This window comes from Strongylocentrotus purpuratus, unplaced genomic scaffold (genome assembly GCF_000002235.5).
Source record: "Strongylocentrotus purpuratus isolate Spur 01 unplaced genomic scaffold, Spur_5.0 spur5_scaffold_4, whole genome shotgun sequence".
NCBI lineage: Eukaryota > Metazoa > Echinodermata > Echinoidea > Camarodonta > Strongylocentrotidae > Strongylocentrotus > Strongylocentrotus purpuratus.
In genome coordinates this window covers 29,981,015-29,993,704 of record NW_022145610.1, presented here as the reverse complement: position 1 = coordinate 29,993,704, position 12,690 = coordinate 29,981,015, and the positions used below count along the sequence as shown (strand labels likewise).

The window sequence follows — 12,690 nt, the reverse complement described above, 5'->3', positions numbered from 1 at the left end:
TTTTTATTTTTTAAATCAGCGAAATTGATGAATTCTGCCACTTCTTCTCCTGATATGAGACTGCGGGAATAAATAGTACAGGATTATTTTCCCCCCTCCTCTCCTTAAAAAAAAGAAAAAAAATGCAGCAGATATTTCATGTTTTAATTAACTAATAGATTGATCGAGTTTAAAACCAACTTTGAGAAAGGACGAAACTCAAAGAAAATGAAACAAAAGGAAAAAGAAAGGACATGTGTAATGTGATATACACATTGTATTAACAAGTAAAAAATTTCATCGGTATTACACGTTAGATAGGTAATTGGAAACTCTTTTGAAAAGAGTTTTGAGATACCATCGCAATCCTGCCTTCTATTACAGTTTTAGGGATTAAGCGCCAAGTATTAAAGCTGAAATGGGAGACCCATTCTTTAATAGAGCAATGAGTAATTGTTTCAAAGTTCATCTTGCCAATCGCGCAAGAATGTAATCAAGCATTTGCCAAAGGGAGCGATCAAACCGCCAGATAAAGTGTTAAGAATTAGTTGTATCCACTGCGAAGGATAGGTTTTTGAGTTGCCTGCAGGGGAGGGCTTTAAGGGATAATTATAGATCGGCGATGCGACTGATCGGGGCGGCAGGAAGCGTCGATTAAGGAATGACATTCGTTGGGAAATTGCACATTTTTCAATCACTGCGGAGGCAGATGTAGGTAGTGAGAGAAGGGAAGTTGTGTGTGACTTTTCTGGCAGTTCCACTCTCATAAAATTCTATATAGGGAAATGAAAACATCTGGGATGGAAAAATGAAATTATGAATAGCCCAAAGTTACATCAAGAGTGAATATATGTACCTCTGTACACTTCTTTTCATATGGTTTGCATTGTTTTCAAGGTTAAATGGTTTCATACTTTCATTCAAAAGAATGTGAAATTGTTAGTTTGTAGATGAAAATTGTTGGTAGTGTAAAAAGATAAGTAAATTATACATGTAAATGGAGATAGGAAATGGAATTACAAAGGGACACATTAATTAAGAATAAAAAATATAAAAGGAATTGTGGTATATGATTGGCTTAAATCGTATTAATGTGAAATGCTTTTACAAATGTTTTCTTTATGACTGTCTATGTCCATGATATGTGGGGCAAGAGTCCTGGGCCCCGTCTTATAAGGAGATTATGTTAATTTGCAAGTTATTAGCGATTGATATCAATAACAACTATGCATAGAGATAGGAGACTGCAAACATGCGATTGATTGAAGGACATGCAGTTGATTTGGATCAATCCCAACCCTTAATAAGACAGGGCCTAGTTTGTATATTCTGGGGAGTGTTTCACAAACACTAAGATCGCCTTTAAGTCAGACTTAACTATGGCAGGCCATTTATGCCACTGGTTGCTTGCACCATTGGTCTCTCAATTATGATCTTTAGATGATATTTCTTCCTCCAATAATGAACTATCAAAAAAAGGTAAATTCTGAAGATTTGTGACTATTCTTTGAACGTCCCTTGAGAAACCAATGCCAGAAATGGTTAGAGGAACTAGTGGCATGAACGGCCTGCCATAGTTAAGTCCAACTTAAAGTCAATCTTAGTCTTTGTGAAACACTCCCCTGTACTTCTTAAAGATGATTGGAGACAGAGCAAGTGGTAGGATTTAATTAATTTACACCCTGTAAATAGACCTGGCAGAGTATAATGATGGGATCACGCCCTTCCCATGTACGTGTAGACAGCATACAGTGTGACGTATGTGACCACATTCAAAGTCACTTGACCCAAACACCATCTTCCACAAAACTCACAGCGTGTTCCCATTGCTAGAAAGCTGTACAGTGCGCTGTACACCAACCCTCTGCATAATCTTGTTCCTGTGGGAAATGAGAATCCATCATGTGTTTGGTGATCTAATTTCTTTTTTATACAAATGATGCTAAAAATTACCCAATGTTTATGAGTAGATAGAGCTGAAATCACTGCACTCTCAATAATAACAAGTTTTGCTACAATAAGGATTATAATGTTTGTTTCTTCCTTTTTTTTTGAAAGGAAAATAGGCATCAAAATCTTTAAATTGGCAGCATGAACCAAGTACAAAATGACCCTTTACCAATGTGTATTATCATCTAATTCCTGCATTGCATATTAGATATGAATTTATTTATATGCTTTCACACTGAATATTTGATACAGTGTACATGTAGTTCTGCAGAACATAACAGTCAACTGAGGAAAAAATACAAATGTTGACAATATTATGATTCACTCAGCCTTTGGGAAGATAGTAATTCATTGGGTGGGATTAAAAAACAATCTTGTTGAAGGTTTGTATTGGAAGTGACCGCAGATACTGTGTATGCCTTAGAACCAAGATGCACATGAATTTGTCAAGAGGGGCTAAGCACCACTTCCTTTAATACCTGGCAGTGGGAAGGGGTTATTTACCACTAATTACTGCGTTACACCTAATCTCAGTACGTCCTAAGTCTGTCCAATATCCTCTGAGTGTAAACAAGTCAAGTCCTTTTCACACTTCACAGCCAAGGAATACCACTTGACCATACTCAGAATATAACTTTATAGAGCGAGAGAGAGAGAGTACTATTCAGTGTTTCTCTGTGACATCTATAGGAGACTTCTACAATTTCAAGTTATATAATATCAATCTTTGTTGCTTAGCCATCAGTTTGCACTTCATTTAAAATGGTGAGTGGATTTGGAATTAGAAGATTATTGAAGTTCAGCTCAATTTTCCTATTTTTACATAAAAGGCATTGGAAAAGGCATCAAAATACCTGTTTCTCTCGACCCGGGTATAGGAAATTAGTACCTGGTAGGGATTTCCCCTTACAATGCACTGTACTTAATAACAAATACCAAACCAAAAACAAGGGCCATGTTATCAGATGCATTTTGGAAGAACATGGAGACTTGATATTGTTTCATGTGTTTACACTACAAAAAGATAGAATGTTGTCATTCTTCTTATTTTTTTATTTTTTTTATTAGATGCTCGATTATCAGTGGTACCATATGTTATAATTAATGTGTTGTTTTTCAACTTTGTTTTCCTTGCAGGGCTGGGAGGAAGGCGTGGTTGGTATGAAGAAGAATGGGCGTCGGTTACTCATCGTCCCACCCCCACTGGCGTATGGCAAGAAGGGGCTCGGCTCAAGGATACCACCCAATTCAACTCTTCTCTTTGATGTAGAAATTAAGAAGGTGATTATTACAATTTGATGTTTTTATTTCTTTGTTTGTTTATTTAGATCTAACATTCTGGCACAGGAATATATACTTGTGTACACATATTCTTGTATGCAATCAGGATGATTTGTGAATAAAGAAAGAGAGCAAATGCTTTATGGTCGCTGGGAAGTTTTTTGCCTGATATTGTGTAAAATCTGTTTTTCCGATCTTTCTCGGCAGAAATATGATCTTTAGCATACAGATCTCTAATCAGCAATTCAAATTGAAATTCACATGTCAAGCTTAATGTGTGATCATTCTTAAGTAGTTAATTATTGTTTGAATTGCACGAAGTGCATACTGAGTAGTATTTGAAGTTGCACATGAAATGTTGAAGAGTATGAAATATCTTAAACATTTACATTAGCTTGACGGTGTCTGTAATGGGCATCTTGTTTGGATTTCAAACGGAATAGCATGCATATTTTGCAAATTTCATATAGTCCGAACATGTGTACCCTTCTGTAATATATTGTATTTAGAAACCTACATGTACAAATATATGTAGATAAGGTACATGTGATTAGTGATACACTAGTATGTTATTCAGTATACGGTTCTGTAAAGAATAGAAAGTTTTTGTCTAAGTATGGGATGCTTGCAATATGGATCATTATACAGACTTGTGTTCAAAGCACATCGTGAACGCTTGAACTAATTGAGTCTTAATAGGTACACTACAAGGGAAGGGGATCAGGTAACGCGGCATAGAGAGGAAGCACGTCGGAGAATGACTCGTGCTTGTGAATTACTGCTCCCCCTTAATCAGCGCAAAGCCCCAGCCCTGTTTCGTCTTGTAGCATCTTACAGACATGTAAATCAACACTGGGGGATGTGTAACGGTTAGGATGTATAGATATTCTTGAAAAGCACATTAGAGCTAGTCCCCATTGCCGCAATGGTATGGAAGTAGAAGATGGGCTGGGCATGAGTGCAGTGGTACAAGATCGTGCTGTAAGCAAAAGATGTACAAGATCTTCTCTGTATTGGGCATAGCAGACTTTAAAAACTTCAGAACTTTCAGTGAAAGCTTATTGACTCTATTGGCCTAATAAGACAATTCAATTTCTGTTATCCTCATTACCATTAAACTTGAACTGGCTTTTAAAGACCGTCAATACTACTGGGCCAGTAGAGATTAGACCACACAGCGAGGTCACTGACAGCGGGCTATCTCATTAACTCAGCTCTCTACTAACATAAGAAAAAGAGGATCATGGGGGACCAACAGGCACCGATTGGGGAAATTTTCTATATAGAGGGAGCAAGTAGCTACAAGTAGGACAGTGGGGCTTTAACCTGTTGACTACTGTATTCTCATATTCCCATAGGCTTTAAACAGGAACCACTCGGTTCTAGTAGGCAATGGTAAAGAAACCTACAGTTTAAGTTTTATTGGTCAGTCCTCAGATTCACTGAATGATAAAGTAATCGATAGTCCAGTGATCCACTGAATGGTGTCATCATTTACCGTGAGCCAACTGGTGGATAGTGAAGTTGTGATGTCACTGTATGATTGAAATTAACAAATGAAATTATGAAAGCATTCATTATAAATACTTACTTGTAAGGGTGTTTAATACATCAAACCTCCGGAAAGATTAAGGAGAATTTCTCATGCAATCTGTTGCATGATTTATGCTTTACATAAATGCTGTAGTATTATGCAAGAAAAATGTTATTGCATATATTGTTTGAGCCACATTAAAGAGGGCTGTGCTTCACCTGAAAGCATACGTGGGCGATCATAACTCTGCAGTGGGTACGGGGCGTGGGAATCTTGCGTTACGCCGCATGACATCGGCAAGTGTTTCCTAGGGCTGTGAAAGATTCAATTAAAGCTGTTCAAGGAGAAAATATGTCTAACTTTCTTAGCAATAATTATGTAAGCCACAAGGCAGAATTAGCACTGGGTGGGTTCCCCATAAGTCTCATCGCAGAACTTCATTATGTTTGAAGTATAATCATGAGTTACAAAAATAGAAAAATGGGAATGCAAGTCTGCAGACATCACCCTCTATCTAGTGTGTAACATACATGTACCTAGTTCAGTTCTGAAACACAGGATTAAGAAAGCGACATAATATCTACTTGTTAAGTTGTTCTACAGTGTGTGGGTGAGTTTAATACTGTGTGTGTTTGAGCTTATATTTACCATGATTTCAGGCAGATGTGTATTGTATTTGCTATTGGTGTTTAAACCCTTTTATGCCATTGCATTAATTTGGCAGCAAACCCCATTCAAGAATAGCAATGATGATTTTGTTTTTTTTTGTTTCGTTTTGTTTCGTTTTGTTTGACTATTAAAGAGTAGGTGTTCGTTTGTTCATATAAATAATCCTGATATATTTACATGTATTCTATACATTAATATTGTTACCACGGTAGTTCTTCAGTGCCTATCCAACAATTTACAGAAGGATTAAATATAATTAATTTCAGTGTGACTATTGAATATTATGCAATACACCCTTTCACGGTTACAAGAGTGCCCAGCATGGGTGCCATTTTAATTTGCGAGTAAATATGGATATAGTGAGGAATGTAAACAAAAATTGCTAGGATATTAAACATATGCGCTTGAATCTATGACAAATGTTTACCTGAAAGTTAAAATGGTGGTCTTAACCCTGAAGGGGGTGTATTGTTCAGTGCCTTTATCATGAGGGGAAAAACACAAACACACAGTGAGGTCTGCATGTCCATACATACATACACTGTATACATGTGTACATGGAAATGGAAACACTCTCATGTGTACTTTGTCTAAGACTTTATTTGTCTCTGAGAAATTGAACGTGAAATCTACAAAGATCATCTTGCAACTAACATACAGAAGAAGTCTCCTTGAGGGAATAGGTTGGAGAAATATTGACGTCAATGTTGATATTTTGCTTGATGCTAGTCACATGGTCTCATTCGATAAAAGAATTCAGGATTGAGAAATTTGTGGTTTCTGTTCTGTAATCTCTACGGCATATTTCATGGCAATCGTAACTACATCTACATGTACACCCTAGTTTTGAAATCCTTCCAGATATTAAAGGTTTTATGTTATGTTTCATAAAGTGTGAATCAGTTTAAATTATTTGGCAATAGAATTTTTTTTTTCCAGCCCAAAATATGCAATCTGTAGATAGCAAACTTATAATTTCACTTCACTGTTTAAACAAAAATATCAATTGGTCTGCAGATCACAGTTAATGTATGTTTTAGAAAAACTGAAACTAAAGGAAAATACTGTTTTTAACTGAACAAATAAAGTAGAAAAAAAGTCCTGATGATATTTTTCCACCCTCACATTGTAATAAACTATTTCACAACTCACCTATTATGTGTCAGAATTTCTGATTTGATGATATGTATGTATTTAATATTTTGTTTTCTCTTTTATAGCTTAAATTTTCAAGAGATAAGGAAGAAAGTGGTTCACTATCTTCAGATGCCACAGATGGCTTGAGGTCGGAGGAGAGGGTCGGGTCACCAAAGGTTGGAAGGTCGAGAGGAGGAGATGTTTCAAGTGACAAGTAAGATACACCTCTGTTGAGTTTTACTTGAAACAAATTATGATTGATGTAGATATAAGCATATCATTGTCATTGCTGCAGCACAGTACATTACAAGGCGTTGTGAGTGTCCCTCTCATAGGATGTAAATAAAGTTTCCAAAAAAAAATTGCCCCGTCGCATAAAGCTTACCACTGAAGGTAACTTTATATTTCAACTACCATGACAACATCACTCGACAACCGATCAAATCAGGGTTTCCATGGAAGTACTAACCATTAATGGTAAAGTTACTATCAATGCCACATTTTATGCAATGGGGCCCAAGTCCTACCTATTAAATTTTGAAATATCCAACTGGATGAATTTTTTAACACATGTAGCAGATCTTGTTGAAGAAAACGTGAAGAACATTAAAAATCTCTTTGATCCATTTCAAGAAAGTCTTAGCATAAGAGTACCCAGATGAAAACTCGATGAAAATTCTTTTGAAATCTACATCGGATGAATATTTGGAATGAATGAGATGCTAGGAAAAGAAAATTATTTGCAATTCCTAATGAAAATTATTTTACCTGTTGTTTGTATCACAACAGTGAAAGCAGAATAAAGCACAACAACAACTCAGAATCACAACTGTCAACGGTAAGTCCTATCTCTATTTTACTCTTTTCATGTCATGAGTCTTATCCTAATATGCATGTATGAGGTCTGCCTTAGTGGCCTCCATTGAGAGTTTATGATTGCATAATCTTTCTAGTTTATGATTGCATTTGTCAGATGTCAGAGTTAAGATTTAATCTTGATTTACACATTCAACAAATAAGTTGTAAGAATAATGTACCCTGCATCATACAAATTTTATTTAATTGAGCGTTTCCTGCTGGTAGAATTATTATTAATGTAATTGTCCAACAGTATTTTAAATTAAAATCCCTTTTTATTCCATTTTCTTACCCTGGGAAATGTTAATTACTTAATTAAACCTTAATTTGTTAAATTTTATGGGGTTAGTGAACCATTTCATGTGATTCAAATTAATCTGTGATTATTTTCTTTTCATTTAAACACCTGTGGTATTTAACAGCGAGTTGTCAAATGTTCTACTTTCTGTTATTGTCACCAGTCACCTGTTTATTAATGTTTGTTTGATTGTTGTTGTCTTTAGAAATAACATTAAATGGCGATAAAGTTTTTAAAATAAATGATAAAAATACAAAGATATAGAAAATTTCCATTATTCACAGAAAAAGAGCTAAATTACTTCAGAAAACCTCATGCTTTATTGAAAAATATACAAATTTGTTTAATAACAATATACATGTAGAACATTATAATATTAAAGAGAAGTGCCCCTCTCCTCTTTTCGGTACTGTTTTTTTTAATCAATTTACTATATGTACTTGTTTTTACATAGAATGTTCCAAGCAATACAAATATTTTTGTAGATAATTGCTGTAGGGACAAATGTACATCTATACACACTTTTTAAATGTTTTGTTTTCCTTCTTTATAGAGTCCCTCATCAAGTAAAGCCAAATTGATCTCCCGTATGGCCAAGATGGGACAACCCATGCTGCCGCTCGCTGGCGGGGTCGTAGCCCATGATAGCACAGACTCAGAAGCAGATGTGAGTTTCAATTTGGTTTCATACTTTTTAAATATTTTTATCCGTTATTAAAACTTGATGTTAACAGATGAACGTTGTTTCCCTTAGAGTATACCAATCACCTGAAAATTTAATTTGTGTATACTTAGAATGTAAAACATCAATGTCTAAAATTTTACCTGGCATTCTATCGGTAAACCTTTAGGAGTATGAGGAAAATAAAGGAAACCCCACGTAAGAGGCTCAAACAGAACACAAGTCGGTCTTGGGTTCCATGCGCGACCTATTCTATGCGAGTGTCCGTTAACTAGTCTTATCAACAAAACGTTTTACTGTCCACTGATTATTTAAATGTATATGAATTGCAATATCTCTAATGGTAGAAGTCGTATTTGAAGCTATTATTTTGAATACTGTAAAGGCACGTAGAACCTCTTTCACCAAGAGCGAAACCTGTTTTGGTAATTGGTACACTCGAACTCTTTTGTTGTTGTTGTATGTTATGCCACAATAGCGCAACAACAATGCAACATTACAGTTTCAACAACAGATTGAGATGATATTTTCTACTAAAAGCCAGGAAAACTCTTTAAAACTGCTTGTAGGTAGGGTATTTCTGGCTGTTAGCATGTACATTGTGAACGTTGTGCTGTAGGCTATGTATGTCTAATCTGCATGACATGAAGTTTCCGTTGTGAAACTGATACACCCCTCAGCCTCTACCAGTAGAAAGTGAAAGTAGAGATTTGGGGGATACAAAAATTAGTACAAAGAAGACGACAGCCAGGTGTACAGGGGTGTACGTTAAAATTAGGTTAGATTAAAATGTGGTTTTGGGATTGGATAATAATGGTTTGAGTTTTCTTTTACCAGTAGCATACACAATTATGACGGAGAGACTGAAAGTCTGGCATGAAGGAATGTTAAGAGACTAAGATTGAAGAAAAAAAATTGAAGAGAAAATATGAGAATGGTGTAGAGATTTAGAGAGGAAAATAAATCAATGGTTAATTGTATGACAACAGAAATGGAGAAGTAAAGATTGGAGAGGACGGAAGAGAGAGTGGAATACTAATTATTATTTTATGCTTTCACAATTAGTAATTGATAGGACTCCTGCACACTTGGTCATGTTTATATCAGTTTTATCAGGTACAATGTATTAAGACTTCCTTTTGCTATCTGAGCGATCGGACGTGACTCTAGACATTGCCTAAGGAAACCCCTTTCTATCACTGGATTACTTTAAAAATTATGAAACATCTTAGAAATGCCTGAGATGTCGATCGATAGTGCTAATTTCCCATTTCCCCCAATTGTAGCCACTCCTCTGCTCAAATCCATCCAGCATATATGAATTAAATGCAGATCATGATGAAAATGTATCCAAAGCTGCCAAATCTTGTGCCAAAAAATGCATGATTGGTATCTAATTCTCTAAATCGCCAGGCCATCAGCCATTGTGACACTTTGGAAACGTTTCAACCAATTGTCTAAAAAGGACAGAGAGAATTAAAGATAGAGAGAAGAAGAGAGAGGGGAAAAAATGAAATTATAACTACATTTGAGTGGGGTGCAGCAAATGCTTCCTTTTATATCACAAGGGAGCACCTATGCGACTGTAAAGCAGGAATTGCTGTCTGGACTTTTTGCTTTGTCTGTGGAATCTACCTGCATTTGTTTGATACACGCGCTTGTCTCTACATGTAGGTGTAAGATCAGTACTCAAGGGATGCTTTCAAAAGCCTGCTGGATTGGATGACGTTGAAAGAATTCTATGAAGATTCATTGAAGCAGAAGATACATTGGAATAACATTTCATTTGATTTTTATTGAACATCGAAGAGGACAAAATTAATGCAAGGCCTGTCGGAGGAATGACTCTTTTGAAATTACCTGGATGAAAATGCATATGATCTGTGGAATCTATTGGAATTTGGTTTAGATATGTTCAGTAGCTTGGATAAATTCAAGAGAATGCTTTCAAAAGCATGCAGGATACTTTAAGAGGTGAACAATGATGGTAGACCTGCTTGAGGATCGATTATTGCAAGATTACATTCTTGAAGTGGAATCGAACATTTGTGTTTTGCAGAAATTATATTTGGAGATGAATGAATGCATAGCAATATAAATCTCTCTGAGGATTGACTCTGGTGAGAAAAATTTAGATAGACGTGTCGGGAGGAACACTTGCAATTGAAAGTGAAAGATGAATATAATCTGCAAAAAATGATAGCTGTAGAGAATTAGAGATGAATATACGCAGCCATGAGAATCTTTCTGAAGATTAACTCTTGGGAGAAAAACCGGATGAAAATACTTAGAAGAGAGCATAACGGATGAATGCTTTCTGCAAAAATGATAGCTCTAGAGATGAATATACATGTATGCAGCCATGAAAACCTTTCTGAGGATTGACTCTCATGAGATTATCTGGATGAACATGTGAAGGAGAGCAGAATTATGTTAGATGAAAGCATATCGCAGGGCCCCCAGGACTCTATAATTAGGCATTAGAATGGATACATCATAGGGAGATTCCTACCTGTCCAGCAGAGATTGGAGCGGAATATGTTCATTTGCACGGACACCTGGATATATATATGTAATAAGGATTATTTATATTAGGAATGGGATATGATTGGAATAGTTACGTTTTAGAGAAATGAGAAGTTGCATTAAAATCATCACCGAACAGGAAAGATCACTTTTATTTTCGTACCTCTCTCCAAGTATGAAAGCTGCGACCTGGACTTGATGATTCTTCAAACATACAAAAAAAAAAGGATTGGAGGATTTTGCCTAACCCGATAACCCCTATAGAAAGAAGGACTACGTGTAGGAGAAAGTACTCTGTATTGGTGTTGAACTTTGCATGTATTGCGAGCTTCGGCTGCAGAAAGCGTTATGTTACAGTTGTCAGAGGAACCTTTATTGACATTGATCATTCAGTGATTGATATCAGCCTTGAATCAAGGATTCAAAAATTTGATTTTAATTGATTGCGTAATTCAGCTGTCACTGCTGATCTCTACTCGAAGCGTTATAGGACAATCAATCCATTCATAAACATGTTGGCTGACCTATTGTATTGTATATATATATAAAATTCATATGCACAATCTGCACCGACTACTACTTTCAGTATACACCCTTATGAATAAGCACGTGTAGGAATATTGGAAGAGTGGAGCAGAGAATGCCATTGTGAGGCAGTAGGTGCATCAAGATGGGCAACAGCAAGAGCCGCTTCATCCATGTCGCGGAGATCGAAGAAGAGCGCAGCAAGAGGCGCGAGACGTGCATCCACACGGGAACGGTGAGGCGCTGGAACACGGTCAAGAGTGTGGACGCCATGGCCAACCGTATGGACAGTATCCTCGGGGTCGGGTACCCTGAGAGGCCGTTGAAGTCGGTCAAGAGCCTCGGGGACCTCATCTTTGAGAACTCTGTACAGAAGCCTCTGCAGGGACCTGTCAAGTTACGGGCAGCGTCTCAGAGACTAGCAGTTGTAAACGTATTAACATTTGCTACTAGTTCTATGCTTCATTTCACTCATCATGTCTTTTGTTTTTTGGTACAGCAGTTCTGCTTTGTTAATAATCTATGCAAGTATAATGATGTGGTGTAAATTATGTTTGTTCATTTTTATGAAGGGATGCTATAGAAAATGATGCTTGAAAAATATGCAGAGATTATTGTATGCATTCAAAGGTACAGGCAAATGCCCATATGCATGATGTCATCAAGCCAGGAGCCATGGGACTTTGTTAATGATGATAGCAATTGCACATTTTATATCATTTCACCTTATATTCTAGAAATGCTTGAGAGAAATGTTGATCTTTCTAGAACATTGAAGAATTTATACCAGAAATTTTCATTTGATATTTATACATATATATATATATATATATATATATATATATAAAAATAAAAAAAACATAAGTTGCAAAGTGTGAACAATAGAATCACCAAACATCTTACAAAATGTACTGAAACAGCAGACTCTCACTGAGAGCTTTGTTGGGCCAATCATGCGACTTGATGTGTTGAAAACAGTCTACTTGGGGAAAAAGAACTTTCCATGCTGCATTCTTCATGATATCTTTTCCACCATCTCTCTCATTTTAAACAGGAGGCAAGCGCATCAGACACAGGGGGCATGTCACCCTCGGGTCACCCAAACATGATGGCCAAGAAGGCCATGAAGGTGCCCAAGAAGATGCACAACAACCACACCAATAACTTCCAGTCTGATATGGGCCATGGTATGCACAACCAACTACCAAGGCCTGGCGACCCTGGAGGTACAGTTGATACACCCCTCTTTGT

General features: G+C 36.5%; 1 protein-coding gene across 8 annotated transcripts in view; it reads left to right on the top strand.

The window, feature by feature from the left end:
* The window catches only part of LOC584718 (FK506-binding protein 15), a 66,807-nt gene that overhangs the window by 21,092 nt on the left and 33,025 nt on the right, over positions 1 to 12,690 (top strand). For 7 of the 8 annotated variants that reach the window (XM_030997893.1, XM_030997894.1, XM_030997895.1 and 4 more), the window contains exons 9-13: positions 3,067 to 3,210; positions 6,634 to 6,764; positions 7,340 to 7,388; positions 8,260 to 8,373; positions 12,494 to 12,665. In XM_030997893.1, coding sequence (XP_030853753.1) covers positions 3,067 to 3,210; positions 6,634 to 6,764; positions 7,340 to 7,388; positions 8,260 to 8,373; positions 12,494 to 12,665 — 610 coding nt within the window. Of the gene's footprint in view, positions 1 to 2,539; positions 2,695 to 3,066; positions 3,211 to 6,633; positions 6,765 to 7,339; positions 7,389 to 8,259; positions 8,374 to 12,493; positions 12,666 to 12,690 lie in introns of those variants that run through there. The other variant, XM_030997897.1, reaches the window with a different exon arrangement.